The sequence below is a fragment of the Hordeum vulgare genome, chromosome 2H (assembly GCF_904849725.1).
Source record: "Hordeum vulgare subsp. vulgare chromosome 2H, MorexV3_pseudomolecules_assembly, whole genome shotgun sequence".
Lineage (NCBI taxonomy): Eukaryota > Viridiplantae > Streptophyta > Magnoliopsida > Poales > Poaceae > Hordeum > Hordeum vulgare.
Genome location: NC_058519.1, coordinates 549,586,472 through 549,609,502, shown reverse-complemented (window position 1 = coordinate 549,609,502; position 23,031 = coordinate 549,586,472). Strand labels below are relative to the sequence as shown.

Sequence of the window (23,031 nt, the reverse complement as noted above, 5' to 3'; positions counted from 1 at the left end):
AGCACCCACATGCGCCACCGTGACGGTGTCAGCCAGGACGACAGCGGTTTCCCCCGATCCCAACGTTCACCTCAGACGCTCCGAAACCTGCCACCAAACCGACCACCACCCTGTGCCAACGCGGTCTTAAAGCCTCCACGCCGTCTCGCCATGGCACCACGAGTTGAGTATGCACAACGACAAATAAGAGTCGGGACTAGGGACAACAGCACCGCCCGCACGCTGAAGGGCTCAACCTTCCACGGTCAACGATGGTAGCCGTTCGGACACAATAGCAGGAGCATGCGAGGCTCGTTAGCCAACACGCCCGGCCGGGCCCTCAGACGCCCATAAAGCTCTCGCCATCGCGATGCAGGCAGGACCCGGATGGGGCCCGTACGACCGGGGGCACGCCGCATGTTACCTGCGCCACCACGACGTCCCGCCGCCAAGGGGCCACGCCACCACCTCGCGCACCGCCGGCCACCGCCAAGCCGAGGAACACCACCGCCGCCCCTGCCCCGGGGAGGGGAGACGCGCGCACGGGGATAGGAGGTCCTGCCGCCGCCGACCCCACCCGACCTAGGGCCGGGGGAGCCCGTCGACGGCAGCGGCGGGATGGGAGGGAAGGAGGGGGCCGACGAGGGGGGTGGAGCGTGCCTCCCGGGGAGGCGATGCTAGGGAGGGAATGGGAGGAGGTTGTGGGGGGGCCGGGGGACGGGGATCCGAAGGGCGCGATCGGCGACCGGTGATAGAGGCGGGGGGAAGGCCAGCGGCGGCGGGCGGGGGCCGAGGGGGTACCCTAGAGGGCTTCGGGGTCGGGGGGCGGTATGTGGATTTCGAATTTTCACAAACTTGAGGAACCAATAGTATACTTTTCGCAAAAAACAATCTTCGTATGGAATTCAATGACAACCTAAAAAAACTAAAAACCCTCGTATAATACACACACAAAATATATTTATATAGGAACTGTAGGGAGATGATTTATATCACGCATGGGCGAGCACACGGATTCTAGGCAGCAGTGCAGCACGATTAAGTCAAGATTCGGAAACATGTATATGTTTTGAGAAAAGATAAGGCATACACATGTCAACGTTTTGTAACTCACGCATATGCATCCATCGTCGTTTATGCGTGTTTGCATGATTCTTGACAATTTTTGACAAATCTTTCGTGTCACGTAGGAAGGGTTTGGTGTATGGACGTTTATCAGTTCGTTCACACGTATGTTTCACGCACGCATACCTCGCGGCTGCCAACCCGACGTGTGATGAAATTGGCGTCACGCCCACACGCCCGCACGCGTGTCAGTTGTCATGTCTTATCAGTGTTACGTGGTAACTGAATGGAACTGTCGTCGCACGCCCACACGCCTGTTTGTTGTCGTGTCTTTTTCAGTGTTACATAGCAACTGGGTGGAACTGCCGTCGCGCGCCCACACGCTTGTCAGTTGTCATGTCTTTATAGTGTTACATGACAATGCAGTTGTTCAGATACGACGACTATAGTTGAGCAACCATGACAACTGTAGTTGTTCATACATGACAATTGCAGTTAAACAAATAGTTATCACGGTTCATCAACCATGACAACTGTCATGCGAGACACGCGGGACCGCAAGGTGGCAGGCCGGACGTGCGGGCCTCGAGACAAAAGGCCGGACGTATGGACGTTAGCTGTTTTGCCCAAACGTAGACGTACAGTACGTTTCTCTTACATACCACACAAGAAGTGTGGCAAAATTTTCTTAATGCTCATACATGTGGACAATATCAGGATCCTATGTTTTAAGGCTTAATTACTACATGTATGCACGTTTGGTGCATCTTTTGATAGAGACGGCATGCCCCACCCATCCTACCTCTCATGCTTTTCATTTTGACTTCTGAAATTTTGAACCAAAAGTCCAATTTATATTTGTTTTACATACGTGTTCCTTATGAATGAGGCCTTTAAAATAATACAGTCTTGAATACATTCTGAAAAAATCTTATAAGTTCACCAAGTTTCAACAATAAAAATTGATAGGAATGAATGATAAATTCAAAAAGTTCTAAAAATAAAACTCAAACCTCAAGCCCTAAGCCCATAACCTCAAACCCTAAAAGCAAATGAACTTGGTATAAACTTAATGTTACAACTATCAAGTTTTAATATTTGAAACATACCAAAAAATTAAAAATTACCAAAATGTATTCAAATGTCGTCTTGTTCAAAAGTTCTCATCACAATGAATACAAATATATAAAAGAAACTTAGTTTGAACTTTCAGTTTAAAAGATAAAATAGATTCAAATTTGGAATGTTTTTTTTTTTTGAGAAACCATTCAAATTTAGAAATGAGATGAAGAAGTATGGGAGATGAGATGGATGAAGCATACAACTCTGTCAAAAAGCATACATGCATCTACAATAAAAAAAGTTTTAATAATAACAACTAAGAGGCCTTTGAAATAAAAAAAAATTACTTTTTGCTCAAGCATCTTTGGTTTGCTAGCCGTTGAGCTGTCTTCCTCTTCTGAACTTCTCCACGCTGCTACCATTGTTTATTAGGCACCAGGACTAGGATCGAGGTCACCGTACGTGGCAACCACCTACTACTAGATAGCCCTCCTTGTTCGTATCCATTTCCGAGCAGCTTCTTCGCGGACGAAGCATCCGGCTCAATCACTATCCTGCTTCCTTGTTCGTATCAATTTTCCGAGCAGCTTCTTTGCGGACGAAGCAACTGGCTCAATCGCTATCGCGCTTGCTTGTTCATATCATTTTTCGAGCATCTTGTAACTTGTAGAGAGATGGAAGCAACTAAGCAGGTGGATGAATTGTCCGTCTAGTTTTGTTTTGTAGCTCGCCAATGTCGACGAAGCATTTCATTGTTTTCCTCTGAAATACTAATGCGTTCTGCATTATCTTCTTTGCACGCAGATGAATACTTGCGCCATCTGCCTCGGCGGCATGGGCGCCGGCGGCGGGCAGGCCATCTTCACGGCTGAGTGCTCCCACACGTTCCACTTCCACTGCATCACCGCCAGCATCGCGCACGGTAACCTCCTCTGCCCGCTCTGCAACGCGGAATGGCGCGAGCTGCCGTTCGTGCGACCGCCCGCGTCGTCAATGCCGCCTACGCAGTCACCACCGCAGCCGCCGGCCGTGGATATCGTGCAGCCAGCGCGGCGTTGGCGAGCACGCACCCCGTCGGTGGAACCGGTCGTCTTCGACGACGACGAACAGGTGAGGCCGCCTGACAGCCGGCGGCAAGCAGGTGCTGCATCCGACGAGGCTGTGGTCGTCAAGACACACGGGCACTACTCGACCGTCGCCAGAGACTCGCCTGACGACAACTTCGCCGTGCTCGTGCACCTTAAGGCTCCCGGGATAACCGGCTCCGGCACCGAAGCGGCAGGCGACGATCCGGCACAGCGCGCGCCCGTCGACCTCGTCACGGTGCTCGATGTCAGCAGCAGCATGCACGGGAGCAAGCTCGCGCTGCTCAAGCAGGCGATGCGGTTCGTCATCGACATCCTCGGCCCCGACGACCGCCTCTCCGTTGTGTCCTTCTCGTCCAGGGCGCGCCGGGTGACCAGGCTCACGCGCATGTCCGACGCCGGGAAGGCTCTGTGCGTGCGCGCCGTCGAGTCCCTCACGGCGCGCACCGGCACCAACATCGCCGAGGGGCTCCGTACGGCCGCCAAGGTGCTCGACGAGCGCCGGCACAGGAACGGCGTCTCCTGCGTCGTACTCCTCTCCGACGGCCAGGACAACTACACCCCGATGAGGCAGGCGTTCGGGAGGGGATTGCCCAACTACGCAGCGCTCCTTCCGCCGTCCTTTGCGCGCACCGGCACCGGTGCCGGCGACCGGGCAACGCCGGTCCACACGTTCGGCTTCGGGAACGACCACGACGCGACCGCGATGCACGCCGTTTCCGAGGCGACGGGCGGCACGTTCTCGTTTATCGAGAATGAGGCCGTAATCCAGGACGCGTTCGCGCAGTGCGTCGGCGGGCTGCTCTCCGTCGTGGTCCAAGAGGCGCGAATCGCCGTCCAGTGCTTGCATCCCGGAGTTCGCGTTGGCTCGGTCAAGTCCGGGCTGTACGAGAGCCTCGTCGACGACGACGGCCGGGCTGCGTCGATTGTAGTCGGCGAACTCTACGCCGACGAGGAGAGGCGTTTCCTGCTGTTCATTGTCGTACCAAGAGCTGAAGAAACGGACGGTGATACAACTGCTCTAATCAAAGTAAGCTGCCTCTACCGAGACGCGGCCGCCGGCGCGGATGTCAACGTGATGGCAGAGGACACGGTGGTGGCAAGGCCAGAACACGCGGTGGACGCAGAACGGTCGGCGGAGGTGGAGCGGGAGCGCATCCGGGTTGAGGCCACCGAGGACATGGCGGCGGCGAGGGGAGCCGCGGAGCGTGGCGAGCACCAGGAGGCAATGGAAATTCTCGAGAACCGGCGGGGGGCGGTGGCGCAGTCAGACGCGGCACGAGACGGCGACCCCATGATCGTGGCGCTGGAGATGGAGCTGCGGGACATGCGCAGGCGCGTGTCGAACCGGCAGAACTACGCGCGCTCGGGGCGGGCGTACATGCTCGCCGGCATGAGCGCGCACCTGCAGCAACGGGGCAGTTCGTCGCAGCTGCAGCTGCCTTCGGTGATTGCATTCCAAGATGGAGCCGTGACGACAACGGCAGCCACCCACCAGGTGTCGCAGCAAGTCGCGACGCTACCGTACGCGACGCCGGCCATGCTCGCCATGCTGTTGCGGTCGCGGAAGGCGCGCGAGGCGTCTGCCGCGAGCGGGCAACGGCAGCCTGCCGCGGGCGCGCCAGAAGGAGCTCAAGGCTCCGAACCGACGGTCCCAAAGGAGCTGAACGAGTAGCTTTCTGAGATTGCACGCCACATATTCCATTTGGTAATAAACCAGTAGCCATTACATACTTACAAAGCTTACAATGTCGATGAAGTTTGGACCTCGAGTTTGTTTTACAAATGAGGTTTTGGAGGTACGCCCTCCCTTTCGAAATATAAATCATTTTAAAGGTTATACTATAAACTACTCAACGCTCTTATATTATAGGATGGATTAAGTACATTTTTAAAGATTTTACTATGTACTACATACGGATATATATAGATATATTTTAAAATATAGATTCATTAGTTTCTGCTCTAAAGAGGTCTTTAAACTGTGAAAATTGTATTGCTATTTTTCTGAATATTAAACAGTGTAAATTGCGTCCACTAACTTCAGATCTTCTTTATATGTTCTCTGCTATAGTCCAAACATTTTCTGTCATCCAATATTATTACCTAAACGTATGGAGAACGTGTCCGGACGTTCAAACTCTCCTAAACTAGAAGCCACCACGCCATTTCTCTCTCCTCAAGTGCGATATGAGCATACATAGAAAGACACTTAACGGATATGGTTGCAAGGCTGGCTCTCACATCAGTGTTTTTGGACTAGTCATCATCGCCGCACGGACAAAAAAAATACGTCAATATTAAGGGTCGGCATTGGAGATGTCCTAATTAACATCAGAAATGACAAAAATTACCTCATGTTGTGCATTATTATCATGTTACGTGTCAATGTTATTGTTTTGAGATAGAGCTCATCTTGCTCTTTTCCATGGTTTGTCGCTTCCATGGTTAGAGATGTTTTGATGACAGGGTTAAATTAACAATAGATGCATTTGATGGAGAGAGAAAGTGATTTTTCAGTTGGTCCCACGAGACCTAGTTTCAATTAGCACATCTTGGCATGTGAGATAGAGAGAGAAAAACGATTTTTTTAGTAGGTCACATGAGGACTAGCTCCAATTAGCACCTCTTGGATGGGATAATTTTTTTGGACGGGTTAGATATAACCAACTTCAATCTAACCCTCATGTTTGGATACTTTAGGGTTATTTGAGCCTCAACTAGCTCAAACTAACTCTAACCCATGGATCCAGACATAGTATTTATATAGAAAGCATAAATACACGGTCAAACTATGCAAGGTGCTGAAGAAGCATTTAAACAAAGGATAACATTAGAAAACAGACAACATACATCGGACGATGCCATGACGACGATGTCGAGCAACACTAATAAAAAGACGCATCCATTACATTATGACCCCAACGAAAATAATTTATGACAAACTAGCATAAATGCTCGTGCGTTGCAACGGGATTTTTTTATGTATATGAATATACATTTGTAAGCGATCAACTTTTTTTGTACAATAGGCTAATACGTTACTCCGACCTGCTATGATCTTTCTTTAGTTTCCGGCTGCTGCTTGATTCTTATTTCTTATTTGCAAATGCAGCCACCGATCTTCTATTGATTCTACTAGCCCCATCTTCCTTTTGTTGTGACTCAAATCAAAGAACCTTAGGTCTGTGTATTTCTTATTTGTAAATGCAGCCACCGATCTTCTAGCCTCGACCTTGTTGATTCTCTCGACAACTTGCAGCATATATCTACCGATGTGGCTTGCTATATTGAAGCGGGGCGAGCTCCACGGCACCGGCCATGGCCTGCCACCCGGAACCAGGCGCCATCGTAGTTTCTGTTCATGCAGTCACAGATCATAGTTCAAAGATGTCTTAAAACAAACAGAAGGGCATGACTATTAGTCTTGAATTCTATCAATAGGTTACATTACATATATAGTAAAGATTTGGATGTTCAGTCAGATATGAATCATTCATTATTCTTTGCTTAAGAGAGAGAAAAAGCAAATAAAAACGAAAAGGGGACATAAGGCGTTGATTGCTCAAACCATAATCACCATCAATCAAATGTGTGCCTACTTGCACAAAAAAATCAAATATAAGCATGATCAGGGTTCAGAGCACACTGCTACCATTAGAACGAAGGGGGGATTACTGGATTGCTCATAATCTGGGCCTTATTCCTCACCTTCAGTTTGAAGAATTATTCTACAGAACTATAAAATATGTATTGATCTGAGAGGCTCTGTGACAGATATTTCGGTAAAATCTTGATCATTTCCACAACAAGGTGAAGATAATTCTTGCTCACAAATACAAACGGAAGTAATTAATGAACACACAAAAAAAGAGGAGAACCAACAGCTACCGAAAGAACAATAATAGCATAGACACACAAACAACCTACATGCAACTCATCCCAAGCAGAGGCCAACGTCGCACACGAACTCTAGATAGATGTAAACGAATTTTATCTCGGTCGAGGCGAGCTCAGACCTCGGAGGTCTCCTTCTTGACGGCAGACGGCGCCTCCGACGGCGACTCGGCCTTGGCGGCGCCAGAGCGGGACTTGACGAAGTCGAGGAGGCGGTGGCTGACCTCCTTGGAGTAGAGCTGCAACGCCTCGATGCCCTCCTCGATGGATGCGGCGGCCCCGCCGGCGACGGCATCAAAGGCCTCAGCCTCGATGGCGCGGGCGGCGGGCTCGGCGTCGACGGCCGGCACGACGTCGTAGCACTTGCACAGGAGGGTGTCGCCGGCCAGGGTGTCCACCAGGCGTCGCACCCTCGACTTCGCCAAGTCCAGATGCTAAAGGAGGCGTGTGCTCACGGCCGGCGAACAGGTGACGGTGGCGACAGATGCGCCTGCTATTGGGGAACGTCGCATGGGAAACAAAAAATTTCCTACGCGCACGAAGACCTATCATGGTGATGTCCATCTACGAGAGGGGATGTGTGATCTACGTACCCTTGTAGACCGTACAGCAGAAGCGTTAGTGAACGCGGTTGATGTAGTGGAACGTCCTCACGTCCCTCGATCCGCCCCGTGAACCGTCCCTCGATCAGTCCCACGATCTAGTGCCAAACGTACGGCACCTCCGCGTTCAGCACACGTACAGCTCGACGATGATCTCGGCCTTCTTGATCCAGCAAGAGAGACGGAGAGGTAGAAGAGTTCTCCGGCAGCGTGACGGCACTCCGGAGGTTGGTGATGATCTCGTCTCAGCAGGCTCCGCCCGAGCTCCGCAGAAATGTGATCTAGAGGTAAAACCGTGGAGATATGTGGTCGGGCTGCCGTGGCAAAGTTGTGTCAAATCAGTCCTAAAACCTCCGTATATATAGGGGGAAGAGGGGGAGCCTTGCCTTGGGGTCCAAGGACCCCTAAGGGCTTCGGCCGAGCCAAGGGGGGGGAGATCTCCCCTTCCAAACCGAGTCCAACTAGGTTTGGAAGGAGGAGTCCTTCCCCCTTTTCCCACCTCCTCCCTTTTTTTCTTTTCTCTTTGATTTTTCTTCCTATGGCGCATAGGGCTCTTTTGGGCTGTCCCACCAGCCCACTAAGGGCTGGTGTGCCACCCCCAATGCCTATGGGCTTCCCCGGGGTTGGTTGCCCCCCCCCCCGGTGAACTTCCGGAACCCATTCGTCATTCCCGGTACATTCTTGGTAACTCCGAAAACCTTCCGGTAATCAAATGAGGTCATCCTATATATCAATCTTCGTTTCCGGACCATTCCGGAAACCCTCGTGACGTCCGTGATCTTATCCGGGACTCCGAACAACATTCGGTAACCAACCATATAACTCAAATACGCATAAAACAACGTCGAACCTTAAGTGTGCACACCCTGCGGGTTCGAGAACTATGTAGACATGACCCGAAAGACTCCTCGGTCAATATCCAATAGCGGGACCTGGATGCCCATATTGGATCCCACATATTCTACGAAGATCTTATCGTTTGAACCTCAGTGCCAAGGATTCATATAATCCCGTATGTCATTCCCTTTGTCCTTCGGTATGTTACTTGCCCGAGATTCGATCGTCAGTATCCGCATACCTATTTCAATCTCGTTTACCGGTAAGTCTCTTTACTCGTTCCGTAATACAAGATCCCGCAACTTACACTAAGTCACATTGTTTGCAAGGCTTGTGTGTGATGTTGTATTACCGAGTGGGCCCCGAGATACCTCTCCGTCACACGGAGTGACAAATCCGAGTCTCGATCCATACTAACTCAACGAACACCTTCGGAGATACCTGTAGAGCATCTTTATAGTCACCCAGTTACATTGCGAGGTTTGATACACACAAAGTATTCCTCTGGTGTTAGTGAGTTATATGATCTCATGGTCATAGGAACAAATACTTGACACGCAGAAAACAGTAGCAATAAAATGACACGATCAACATGCTACGTCTATTAATTTGGGTCTAGTCCATCACGTGATTCTCCTGATGACGTGATCCAGTTATCAAGCAACAACACCTTGTTCATAATCAGAAGACACTGACTATCTTTGATCAACTGGCTAGCCAACTAGAGGCCTGCTAGGGACAGTGTTTTGTCTATGTATCCACACATGTATATAAGTCTTCATTCAATACAATTATAGCATGGATAATAAATGATTATCTTGATACAGGAACTATAATAGTAACTATATTTATTATTGCCTCTAGGGCATAATTCCAACAGTCTCCCACTTGCACTAGAGTCAATAATCTAGCCCTCACATCATCATGCGAATTACATTGTAATAAATCTAACACCCATACAGTTCTGGTGTTGATCATGCTTTGCCCGTGGAAGAGGTTTAGTCAGCGGGTCTGCTACATTCAGATCCGTGTGCACATTGCATATATTTACGTCCTCCCCTTCGACGTAGTCGCGGATGAGGTTGAAGCGTCGTTTGATGTGTCTGGACTTCTTGTGAAACCGTGGTTCCTTTGCTAGGGCAATGTCACCCGTGTTGTCACAGAACAAGGTTATTGGATTCAGTGCACTTGGCACCACTCCAAGATCCGTCATGAACTGCTTCATCCAGACACCTTCCTTAGCCGCCTCCGAGGCAGCCATGTACTCCGCTTCACATGTAGAATCTGCTACGACGCTCTACTTGGAACTGCACCAGCTTACCGCACCCCTATTAAGAATAAATACGTATCCGGTTTGCGACTTAGAGTCGTCCGGATCTGTGTCAAAGCTTGCATCGACGTAACCTTTTACGGCGAGCTCTTCGTCACCTCCATACACGAGAAACATCTGCTTAGTCCTTTTCAGGTACTTCAGGATATTCTTGACCGTCGTCCAGTGATCCACTCCTGGATTACTCTGGAACCTACCTGCCATACTTATGGCCAGGCTAACGTCCGGTCTAGTGCATAGCATTGCATACATGATAGAACCTATGGCTGAAGCATAGGGGGCGGAGCGCATATGCTCTCTATCCTCATCAGTTGCTGGGCACTGAGTCTTACTCAATCTCGTACCTTGTAAAACTGGCAAGAACGCTTTCTTGGACTGTTCCATTTTGAACCTCTTCAAAACTTTATCAAGGTATGTGCTTTGTGAAAGTCCTATCAGGCGTTTTGATCTATCCCTGTAGATCTTAATGCCTAGAATGTAAGCAGCTTCTCCTAGGTCCTTCATAGAGAAACTTTTATTCATGTAATCCTTTATGCTCTCCAAAAACTCTACGTTGTTTCCAATCAGCAATATGTCATCCACATATAATATTAGAAACGCCACAGAGCTCCCACTCACTTTCTTGTAAATACAAGATTCTCCAACCACTTGTATAAACCCAAATGCTTTGATCACCTCATCAAAGCGTTTGTTCCAACTCCGAGATGCTTGCACCAGTCCATAAATGGATCGCTGGAGCTTGCACACCTTGTTAGCATTCTTAGGATCGACAAAACCTTCGGGTTGCATCATATACAACTCTTCCTTAAGAAAACCGTTAGGGAACGCCGTTTTGACATCCATCTGCCAGATTTCATAATCGAAAAATGCAGCTATTGCTAACATGATTCTGACGGACTTAAGCATCGCTACGGGTGAGAATGTCTCATCGTAGTCGACTCCTTGAACTTGTGAAAAACCCTTTGCCACAAGTCGAGCTTTATAAACGGTCACATTGCCGTCAGCGTCCGTCTTCCTCTTAAAGATCCATTTGTTCTGAATAGCCTTGCGGCCCTGAGGCAGTACTTCCAAAGTCCACACTTTGTTCTCATACATGGATCCTATCTCGGACTTCATGGCTTCTAGCCATTTGTTGGAATCTGGGCCCACCATTGCTTCTTCATAATTTGCAGGTTCATTGTTGTCTAACAAGATGATTGATAAGACGGGATTACCGTACCATTCTGGAGCACTACGTGGTCTCGTCGACCTGCGTGGTTCGACAGAAACTTGAACCGGAGTTTCATGATCATCATCATTAACTTCCTCCTCAACCGGCGTCGCAACGACAGAGGTTTCCCCTTGCCCTGCGCCACCATCCAGAGGGATGAGAGGTTCAACAACCTCGTCAAGTTCTATCTTCCTCCCACTCAATTCTCTCAAGAGAAACTTCCTTCTCGAGAAAAGCTCCGTTTTTAGCAACAAACACTTTGCCCTCGGATTTGAGATAGAAGGTGTACCCAACTGTCTCTTTTGGGTAACCTATGAAGATGCACTTTTCCTCTTTGGGTTCCAGCTTTTCAGGCTGAAGCTTTTTGACATAAGCATCACATCCCCAAACTTTAAGAAACGACAACTTTGGCCTTTTGCCATACCACAGTTCATATGGTGTCGTCTCAATGGATTTGATGGTGCCCTATTTAAAGTGAATGCAGCTGTTTCTAATGCATAACCCCAAAATGATAATGGCAAATCGGTAGGAGACATCATAGATCGCACCATCTCTAATAAAGTACGATTACGACGTTCGGACACACCATTACGCTGTGGTGTTCGAGGCGGTGTCAACTGTGAAACAATTCCACATTGTCTTAAGTGAGCACCAAACTCGAAACTCAGATATTCACCCCCACGATCAGACCGTAGGAACTTGATCTTCTTGTTACGATGATTTTCAACTTCACTCTGAAATTGCTTGAACTTTTCAAATGTTTCAGACTTGTGCTTCATTAAGTAGACATAACCATATCTACTCAAATCGTCAGTGAAGGTGAGAAAATAACGATATCCGCCGCGTGCGTCTACGCTCATCGGACCACACACATCGGTATGTATGATTTCCAACAAGTCACTTGCACGCTCCATTGTTCTGGAGAACGGAGTTTTAGTCATCTTGCCCATGAGGCATGGTTCGCACGTGTCAAGTGAATCAAAGTCAAGTGACTCCAAAAGTCCATCGACATGGAGTTTCTTCATGCGCTTTACACCAATATGACCTAAGCGGCAGTGCCACAAAAATATGGCGCTATCATTGTTAACTCTAACTCTTTTGGTCTCAATGTTATGTATGTGTGTATCACTATCGAGATTCAATATGAACAATCCTCTCACATTGGGTGCATGACCATAAAAGATGTTACTCATAGAAATAGAACAACCATTATTCTCTGACTTAAAAGAGTAACCGTCTCGCAATAAACAAGATCCAGATATAATGTTCATGCTCAACGCAGGCACTAAATAACAATGATTTAAGTTCATAACTAATCCTGATGGTAACTGAAGTGAAACTTTGCCGACGGCGATTGCATCAACCTTGGAACCATTTCCTACGCGCATCGTCACTTCATCTTTCGCCAGCCTTCGTCTATTCCGCAGTTCCTGTTTCGGGTTGCAAATATGAGCAACAGAACCGTTATCGAATACCCAGGCACTACTACGAGAGCCGGTTAAGTACACATCAATAACATGTATATCAAATATACTTGATTTTTCTTTGGCCGCCTTCTTATCAGCCAGATACTTGGGGCAATTGCGCTTACAATGACCCATACCCTTGCAATAGTAACACTCTGTTTCAGGTTTAGGTCCAGCTTTGGGTTTCTTCGTCAGATTGGCAACAGGCTTGCCGCTCTTCTTTGAATTACCTTTCTTGCCTTTGCTGTTTCTCTTGAAACTAGTGGTCTTATTCACCATCAACACTTGATGCTCTTTACGGAGTTTAGACTCTGCGACTTTCAGCATCGCAAACAACTCGCCGGGAGACTTGTTCATCCCTTGCATGTTGTAGTTCAACACAAAGCCTTTATAGCTTGGCGGCAGTGACTGAAGGATTCTGTCAGTGATAGCTTCTTGCGGGAGTTCAATCCCCTGCTCAGCTAGACGGTTTGAGTACCCAGACATTTTGAGCACATGTTCACTGACAGACGAGTTCTCCTCCATCTTGCAAGCATATAATTTATCGGAGGTCTCATACCTCTCGATCCGGGCGTTCTTCTGAAATATAAACTTCAACTCCTGGAACATCTCAAATGCTCCATGACGCTCAAAGCGACGTTGAAGTCCCAGTTCTAAGCCATACAAGACTGCACATTAAACTACTGAGTAGTCCTCCTTACGTGCTAACCAAGCGTTCTTAACATCCTGATCAGCCGTAGCGGGTGGTTCATCTCCTAGCGCAGCATTAAGGACATAATCCTTCTTCCCAGCTTGTAAGATTAGCTTAAGATTATGAGCCGAGTCTACAAAGTTGCTTCCATCATCTTTCAACTTAGCTTTCTCTAGGAACGTATTAAAATTCAGGGTGACTGTCGCGTGAGCCATGATCTACAACACAAATATATTCAAAGTGGACTTAGACTATGTTCAAGATAATTAGAGTTTAACTTAATCAAATTACTCGCTAAACTCCCACTCAAAAAGTACATCTCTCTAGTCATTTGAGTGGTTCACGATCCACTTACACTAGCTCAAGTCCGATCATCACGTGAGTTGAGCATAGTTTCAGTGCTAAGCATCCCCATGCTAATCATATCATCTATATGATTCATGATCGACCTTTCGGTCTCATGTGTTCCGAGGCCATGTCTGCACATGCTAGGCTCGTCAAGCTTAACCCGAGTGTTCCGCGTGCGCAACTGTTTTGCACCCGTTGTATGTGAACGTTGAGTCTATCACACCCGATCATACGTGGTGTCTCGAAACGACGAACTGTAGCAACGGTGCACAGTCGGGGAGAACACAATTTCGTCTTGAAATTTTAGTGAGAGATCACCTCATAATGCTACCGTCATTCTAAGCAAAATAATGTGCATAAAAGGATTAACATCACATGCAATTCATAAGTGACATGATATGGCCATCATCACGTGCTCCTTGATCTCCATCACCAAAGCACCGGCACGATCTTCTTGTCACCGGCGCCACACCATGATCTCCATCAACGTGTCGCCATCGGGGTTGTCGTGCTACTCATGCTATTACTACTAAAGCTACATCCTAGCAAAATAGTAAACGCATCTGCAAGCACAAACGTTAGTTATAAAGACAACCCTATGGCTCCTACCGGTTGCCGTACTATCGACGTGCAAGTCGATATTATCTATTACAACATGATCATCTCATACATCCAATATATCACATCACATCGTTGGCCATATTATATCACAAGCATACCCTGCAAAAACAAGTTAGACGTCCTCTAATTTTGTTGTTGCATGTTTTACGTGGTGACCATGGGTATCTAGTAGGATCGCATCTTACTAACGCAAACACCACAACGGAGATATATCAGTTGCTATTTAACCTCATCCAAGGACCTCCTCGGTCAAATCCGATTCAACTAAAGTTGGAGAAACTGACACCCGCCAGTCATCTTTGAGCAACGGAGTTACTCGTAGCGATGAAACCAGTCTCTCGTAAGCGTACGAGTAATGTCGGTCCGAGCCGCTTCGATCCAACAATACCGCGGAATAAAGAAAAGACTAAGGAGGGCAGCAAAACGCACATCACCGTCCACAAAAACTTTTGTGTTCTACTCGAGAAGACATCTACGCATGAACCTAGCTCATGATGCCACTGTTGGGGAACGTCGCATGGGAAACAAAAAGTTTCCTACGCGCACGAAGACCTATCATGGTGATGTCCATCTACGAGAGGGCATGTGTGATATACGTACCCTTGTAGACCGTACAGCAGAAGCGTTAGTGAACGCGGTTGATGTAGTGGAACGTCCTCACGTCCCTCGATCCACCCCGCGAACCGTCCCGCGATCAGTCCCACGATCTAGTGCCGAACGGACGGCACCTCCGCGTTCAGCACACGTACAGCTCGACGATGATCTCGGCCCTCTTGATCCAGCAAGAGAGACGGAGAGGTAGAAGAGTTCTCCGGCAGCGTGACGGCGCTCTGGAGGTTGGTGATGATCTCGTCTCTGCAGGGCTCCGCCCGAGCTCCGCAGAAACGTGATCTAGAGGTAAAACCGTGGAGATATGTGGTCGGGCTGCCGTGGCAAAGTTGTGTCAAATCAGCCCTAAAACCTTCGTATATATAGGGGGAAGAGGGGGAGCCTTGCCTTGGGGTCCAAGGACCCCTAAGGGCTTCGGCCCAGCCAAGGGGGGGAGATCTCCCCTTCCAAACCGAGTCCAACTAGGTTTGGAACGAGGAGTCCTTCCCCCTTTTCCCACCTCCTCCTTTTTTTCTCTTTGATTTTTCTTCCTATGGCGCATAGGGCTCTTTTGGGCTGTCCCACCAGCCCACTAAGGGCTGGTGTGCCACCCCCAATGCCTATGGGCTTCCCCGGGGTTGGTTACCCCCCCCCCCCCCGGTGAACTTCCGGAACCCATTCATCATTCCCGGTACATTCTTGGTAACTCCGAAAACCTTCCGGTAATCAAATGAGGTCATCCTATATATCAATCTTCGTTTCCGGACCATTCCGGAAACCCTCGTGACGTCCGTGATCTTATCCGGGACTCCTAACAACATTCGGTAACCAACCATATAACTCAAATACGCATAAAACAACGTCGAACCTTAAGTGTGCACACCCTGCGGGTTCGAGAACTATGTAGACATGACCCGAAAGACTCCTCGGTCAATATCCAATAGCGGGACCTGGATGCCCATATTGGATCCCACATATTCTACGAAGATCTTATCGTTTGAACCTCAGTGCCAAGGATTCATATAATCCCGTATGTCATTCCCTTTGTCCTTCGGTATGTTACTTGCCCGAGATTCGATCGTCAGTATCCGCATACCTATTTCAATCTCGTTTACCGGCAAGTCTCTTTACTCGTTCCGTAATACAAGATCCCGCAACTTACACTAAGTCACATTGCTTGCAAGGCTTGTGTGTGATGTTGTATTACCGAGTGGGCCCCGAGATACCTCTCCGTCACACGGAGTGACAAATTCGAGTCTCGATCCATACTAACTCACCGAACACCTTCGGAGATACCTGTAGAGCATCTTTATAGTCACCCAGTTACGTTGCGACGTTTGATACACACAAAGTATTCCTCTGGTGTTAGTGAGTTATATGATCTCATGGTCATAGGAACAAATACTTGACACGCAGAAAACAGTAGCAATAAAATGACACGATCAACATGCTACGTCTATTAATTTGGGTCTAGTCGATCACGTGATTCTCCTAATGACGTGATCCAGTTATCAAGCAACAACACCTTGTTCATAAACAGAAGACACTCACTATCTTTGATCAACTGGCTAGCCAACTAGAGGCCTGCTAGGGACAATGTTTTGTCTATGTATCCACACATGTATATAAGTCTTCATTCAATACAATTATAGCATGGATAATAAACGATTATCTTGATACAAGAATTATAATAATAACTATATTTATTATTGCCTCTAGGGCATAATTCCAACACCTGCCTCTCGTGAGCGTAGCGCCAGCCCGCAGCCAGCCGCGCCTGCCTCCCGCGAGCGCAGCGCCGGCCGGCGAAAGCGGACGATAACGAGCAGCTGACGATGGCGCATGGTGCGTGCCTTGGACTTCGCCGCTCTAGCCTCCCTGGCGCCACTCCGCCCCGCGCGGTGCCGGTCGTCCGCACCGCCCCCGCCCGCTGGCCTCCCGCGACGCGCCACTTCGACCTGGCCGTCCGCGTCGCCACGCCCGACCCGTTCCGCCTCCGCGCGCTCGCGCGGTCACGGCCGTCCGCACCGCCCCTGCCCACTGCCCTTTCGTGCCGCCCCGCTTCGGCCTTCGCCTGCCCCCTTGGCCTCGTTTCGCCAGCGAGAAGGCCCCTCCGGAGGCTCCCCGAGCTCCATCGCCCCCTTGCCAGTCGGCCCGGCGGTGGAGGACGGGAATGGATAAGCCATGATGCGTGGTGATTGTCAGGGAGGTTTACGTAAAAGCGAAACACTTTTTTAACTTACAAAAGGACCACGGTTTGATTTCCAGGAAATAGAGGGGCTTTTCTGCAAAACTGCCATGACGGACGGCAGAAGGAGTAGGTGCTTTATTATTTGGGAAACAAATATGTATCATTATGGATGTGGTGGATAATAACTTCAATGACACAACATTATGACAGAAAATGAGTTTTTCGTCCTCGATGGGCCGAATGTGTACCTTGATGACGTTCTTTGGCCCGTCCATGACGTCAAAATCGTTGTAGAAGTGAGGGCGAGAAAAATTTCGTGGATTATCGGTATACGGTGGATGGTCGGGCTCGATCGAAGCAGGGGTGGTTTGCATGTTTCTCTCGTATACACACATCCCTTCACTTAGTAAACCCGAGAGAGCCCGTCCCTTACGGAATCCGATTTGATCCCTCGCCTTACTGAACTTGAATGATCCCTTGCTTACCGAAGCCGACCAAACAATCCCTCGCATTACTGAACCTGAGAGGGTCCTTCGCTTACTGAACCCGAGCGATCCCTCGCACTATTGAACGACAGCGCTCAAGCCCTTCGCTTACTGAACCCGAGCGATCACTTCATTAATTATTGAACTCAAGCAATCGATTCGAGACTCGTGCATGCATGTATATTTGCTCGTCTGATCGACGATGTGTTGCATCGAGCCCTGCGTGAGATGTGAGTTGACCTATGAAAGGACCACGATGATGCCTAGAGGGGGGGGTGAATAGGCTATTTAAAAACTTCTTCGGATTTGGCTTAATCCTAATGTGGAAATAAACTAAGAGGATACTTTTCAAGCACAAATCCTAAGTGCAATAGGCACCGCAACGTGCACCAACAACACGATCTATGAAGACGGACACAACATGGTTACTAACAAGCACAAGTAAGTTACACAAGCTTACTTGAGCTATATCACACGACGAGTATGTGAAAGACAAAAAATACTAGATCACACTATAGCACACGATATATCAATAGTTGCAAGTGTGAACGTGTGGGTATAGAGGGTATGCTTGAACGATTAATCTTGTACAAAAAAATAGCCAACACAATATAATGAGCACGAACAATATGCAATGTATGTATGCTCAAGTAACACAAGTAAACCACAAGTAAGGAGTTAGGGTTAGGGATAACCAAGGTCACTGAGACAAAGATGTATCCCGATGTTCACTTCCTTGGAGGGAAGCTAGTCACCGTTAGAGAGGTGGATGTTACCACGAAGGCACACCAACGCCACGAAGGCTCACCCTATTCTCCCTTTGAGACAACACCACGAAGGCGTTTCTCAACCACTAGTGGTAAGCTTTTGAGGTGGCTTCCAAACCCTCACAAACTTTTCCGGGGGTAATCACACGGATTGATTCCTCTCCGAAGAACTCCTACCGCCTAGGAGTCTCCAACCTCCAAGAGTAACAAGATCACGGGGAATGCTCAAAACTTGCTCAAAACTCAAATAGCTTGGGTTGAGAGGAGGAGAGGGAGACGATCTATCTTTTCATTGGAACAACTCTCAAAGGGGCTCACAAATGCTCTTGGGATCTAAGATTTGGTGTAAGAAAATGTGTGTGAGGTAGAAATGTGTTCTTATGAAGATATGGCTGTATTGGACCCCCTCTCACGAAGTGGGAGGGGGGTATATATAGTGGGGAGACTAAAGTAACCGTTGGGGTCACTTAAGTCTGACAGTGGTCGGACGTCCGACGGTTTCCGGACGTCGGACAGGCGTCGGACGACCGAAGGAGTGTTCATATCAGTTGGCCACTGTGTAGTCGAACAGGGACCGTACGTCCGAAGAGAGGGTCGGATGTCCGAGAGTTCAGCTCTGTTCAAGGGCACCGGATTTCCGAAAGCGGTCGGACGTCCGGCCCTCGGACGACCGGGGGAGGCTGGAAGTCCGAGGTTTTTGACTCTGGTATAAGGTTCCGGATTTCCGAAGTTGTCGGGTGTTCGACCCTCGGACGTCCGGAGGAAGCCGGATGTCCGAGATTTTGACTCTGGTATAAGGCTCCGGTTTCCCGAAGTGGTCGGGCGTCCGACCCTCGGACGTCCGGAGGGAGCCGGATGTCCGAGGCTTTGGTTCTGTTTTGGAATCAAACAAGAGCAGAGGAGATGTGGCTTGAGCACAGAAGTAGAGATGTAGTTTTGAGCAAATTTATCGCAATACCCAGTGATCCCCTCTTAATAGTGCGGGATCCCTAAAGACTCAAGAATCATAAAAGGAAGGGGTACCGATGATTTATACTTGCGTGTATACTTTTATTCACTGATCATCACTCCGCACCACTAACGTCAAAGGAACTGATACCTTTGAGTTAGCCTTTCACTTGAGCTTGGTGTTGTTGTTCCTTCTTGACTCAAGTTGAAAGCAAGACATGATGAAGTCTTCAAGAAGCTCTCCTATACACAATGTGGAAAGCCTAGCTTGTGTATTCATCTTCATCTGTCCACCATGTGAGCATCCACAAGATTCAAGCATGTAGTTCTCAGGAATGCTTATCTTGATCTTGTCCTTGTTAGCACATGAGCTTGTCCTTATCAACACATGATCATTAACAACAACTTAAAGGGGATTAGTGATTAGTTATCTATATGTGTGTTGTCAGCAACACCAAAACACGATTAAGGGCATGACTGCACTTTCATCCTAGCCGGTTGGTTGTCTCGCGATGAGTAGTCCCCATTGCTACCCCGTTGTGCGATACATAGATCGACTCTAGACTGGCCGATTGCATTGAACTTCATGTGCGAGACGTTATGAGTTGACCTAGCCCCACCCCAACCTATGGGGGTTGGATGAACATGAGCTTGTAGTAATAGGCAGTTGATGACAAATGAACTTGACCCCGGCCCCAAGGAGGCCGTGTCGTAGTACATCACACTAGTACATCCGATTGGGGTGGATGAAGAGGATCCCTTGGAGGGAGTAAATTGCCAAAACTTACCACAATTCACGCAACCGTGTCCAATAGCTACCACAATACGATTTTGTGTGAAAAACTACCAAATTTTTCCTAATATGTGGCAAAAAACTACCAAAAAATCTAACTGTCCATTTTAGCTGTTTTAATCGATTTCCTCGCAAGCCGAGCCCACATGTCAGGTGCCAGCATGGCCACCTTTTTCTCTCCTCCCACCAGTTCTTTCTCTCTCCTCCCACCCTCCTTCTTCTACCTCCCGACGGGGAGAGGCGGGCTGCCGCCGGCGGAGCGGGCATGGGGCGCGCTCAAGTACTTCGTGTCGGCGCTGGAGTGGCCGGAGTTGTCGTCAAGGTCGGCAGCCAGGTAAAGAAACTCAAGGAGGGCGACGAGGTGTACGACCACATCAGCGAGAAGGTCCTCGAGGGACCCAAGCAATGCCGGCTGGCAGAGTACACTGTCGTGGAGGAGAAGCTGGTGGCCCTCAAGCCCGGCGCGTGGAGGCGGGCCTGTCCTGCGGTTGCGGCGGCGCCGCTGCTAAAAGGCAGGTCTTCCATAACTCTGGTGTCCGCAGAGCTGCTCCGGTGCCGTGGTGGATGCAGGCTTCGCCCGGGACGCGCTGCGCGGCGAGGCGTTACTCGAGTACGTCCATGCGTTGGCTGTGGCACCCGGGGACGCTGCCGACAAGCTCGACCACACCGTCGCCGCGGCGGAGCTGAAGGCGTTCAACCGGTGGAGAGGCAAGAACGTCTTGGTGTGCGCCGAGCGTGCAACCCGTGTTGCAGCTCCCAAGAGAACGGCAAGGGCACGGGGTCAAGACGACGGCGTCTCCAATGGCGGCATGGTGCTCTCTGCGAGCCGCGTACACGTCGTGGTGCAACAACCCCCAAGAGAACTAAGCCAGTGGGACAAATCGACGACGCCGCCGGCTCCGCCATGCTGTTCTCCGCCAGCAACCGGACGATGACGAGGTGCCCCCGCGCGACGGTGGCGGTGGCGGCGGCGGCGGCGGAGGACGATGCGTTCATGCGGAAGGTGTTCCGCGACGACGCGAGCGTGGACTACTATGCGTCTGCGAAGGGCCTGACGCCGCAGGCCGGAGCCGAGCTCGCCCTCGCCACGATGCCACGGCGCAGCCCACGGCCTTCGCCCACCCAGTAGAGTGCCGCCTCCCCAACCTCGTCATCCTCCAAGGCCGCCATGGATGTCGCTGCCCAGATGATGACAGGATCGACGGGAGGCGATCCCGGCAGCGGCAGGTGGAGGATGACGAGGTGCATCAGCTCGAAGGAGGAGAAGTGAGGCTGTGAGGACGACGTAGACGAGGACGACGATGGTGCCACGGAATCGGAGGTTAACAGCCGTCTACGTGCGGGTGTCAACGATGGCCATGCTGGCACGTGAAATGTGGGCCCGACTTGCCAGGAAAACAATTAAACGAGCTCAAACGGGCAGTTAAAATTTTTGGTAGTTTTTAGTCACTGACTAGGTTGAATGTGGTAGTTTTTCGTATAAAATCGTATTGTGGTAGTTCCTAGACACGGTTGCGCGAATTGTGGTAGTTTTTGGCAATTTACTTCCTTGAAGGCCAAGGCATTTGGCATTGGATGAACGGAACCACATTCCGTGGAACGCCACACCCCTTCCGATGAACAGGATCCCGTTTCGGCCATAGGCGATTGTCATTGGATGAAAATTACCCTGGTTTGTCCATACTACGCTACACCACACCACAACCGTTGTGAGGGGCATCGATGAACATGACCATGTTCGTTGAGGAGGGAAGGCAACGGAGCCAACCAGGGGGGGCGCCACCGTAGGTGCTGATATGGGCGGTCGCCCCGGGTGGCTGGAAAATCGGCATCTAAGGCCCTGTTTGGAATCATAATAGATTATGATAATCTAGATTATGAAGATAGATTATATAATCTAGTTTATAAAAATAATCTAGGTGAACATGTTTGGACGCAAGATTATATAAACTGTAATCCAGGTTTTACATTGCATAATGACCTGTCTGTCCTTTGTTTTTTTTTAAGAGGAGGATGGCGGTGGTAGGAATGTAATTATCTCCAACTTTACAAGGGTAATGGGTCATTAGCAATCCATAATCTGATTTTAGCTGGTATAGAGTAGATTATGAGTTTTTAATAATCTAACCATCTAGTTTTTATAATCTACACCATAAGTTGTCCTGTTTGGAGACAAAATAGATTATAAAAACTGGATTATATAATCTAGGTGCTTCCAAACAGGGCCTAAGTTTCACTAGCAAAAGGGCCCATGCGTTGCAACGGGAGAAAGAAATACCACACGGCACACGCTCTTAATTTATAAAAAATGTCTATAATTTGAGAATTTATAGTTACGATACAAATAAAGATGGTCTTATCTTAGAAAAATGCAGTTCAAAATTTCACAGGTCTTTTATTTTAACACGGCTTGCATGTAGATTTAATACGTACAAAGAATCAGTCAAGTGACCTTCAGTTTCATCTCTAATCCTGATTTTGTTGACGTGTTCATCCCCAACCCGAATGAGTACCGGTATGAAAGAAAGACGAATAATGACTTATTTATTAAGATTGCACCCTAGATAGTATTTTTATTAAACGTTTAACAGATAAAATAATATCATATTTAAATTCTACATATTTTTCTAATCAAATTCCATGTATAATATGTTAAATTTAGAGTTACGGTTTAAAAGATATGAGTATTTTAAAAAATATTTAATATATATACTACGAGTTTAATGTCATAAACAGCAAAGGCTTTTTTGTAAAATCACCTCGATGGGTTTTTCGACGGAAGCGATAGCCTCTTTATTATTAGGTAAAGACTAGTAAAAGTGTCCGTGCGTTGCATCGGGTTAGATAGTCAATTTTTGGATCATGATTTTTGTATTTGAAAAGCTCGTGCCTCCCTTCCCCTCCTCTCACGCCCTCCGTCAAAATCTACTTAAACTATGCACCGTCATTGAAGTGCTAGTAGATATGTAAACATACAACAATCTATTATAGCAACTAATACCTATAATATCTTATAGTAGGAATATTATGGTAGGGGGAGTGGGATCCAGGAGAGCGACGAACAGG

General features: G+C 48.6%; 2 protein-coding genes and 1 pseudogene across 2 annotated transcripts; 1 reads left to right on the top strand and 2 right to left on the bottom strand.

The window, feature by feature from the left end:
- The first annotated feature begins 2,559 nt into the window (after window positions 1-2,559).
- On the top strand, window positions 2,560-5,031 carry LOC123427180 (E3 ubiquitin-protein ligase WAV3-like). The gene is made up of 2 exons (XM_045111160.1): window positions 2,560-2,798; window positions 2,911-5,031. The coding sequence occupies exons 1-2, from the start codon at window positions 2,781-2,783 to the stop codon at window positions 4,864-4,866; spliced, it is 1,974 nt and encodes a 657-aa protein (XP_044967095.1). The 5' UTR covers window positions 2,560-2,780; the 3' UTR covers window positions 4,867-5,031.
- A 2,173-nt stretch (window positions 5,032-7,204) lies between these two features.
- Window positions 7,205-7,600, bottom strand: LOC123428625 (MFP1 attachment factor 1-like). The gene is made up of 2 exons (XM_045112836.1): window positions 7,544-7,600; window positions 7,205-7,504 (listed from the first exon to the last, which is right to left on the bottom strand). The coding sequence occupies exons 1-2, from the start codon at window positions 7,598-7,600 to the stop codon at window positions 7,205-7,207; spliced, it is 357 nt and encodes a 118-aa protein (XP_044968771.1).
- Window positions 7,601-16,496: 8,896 nt separating this feature from the next.
- On the bottom strand, window positions 16,497-16,967 carry LOC123428624 (annotated as a pseudogene).
- Between the last annotated feature and the right edge of the window lie 6,064 nt (window positions 16,968-23,031).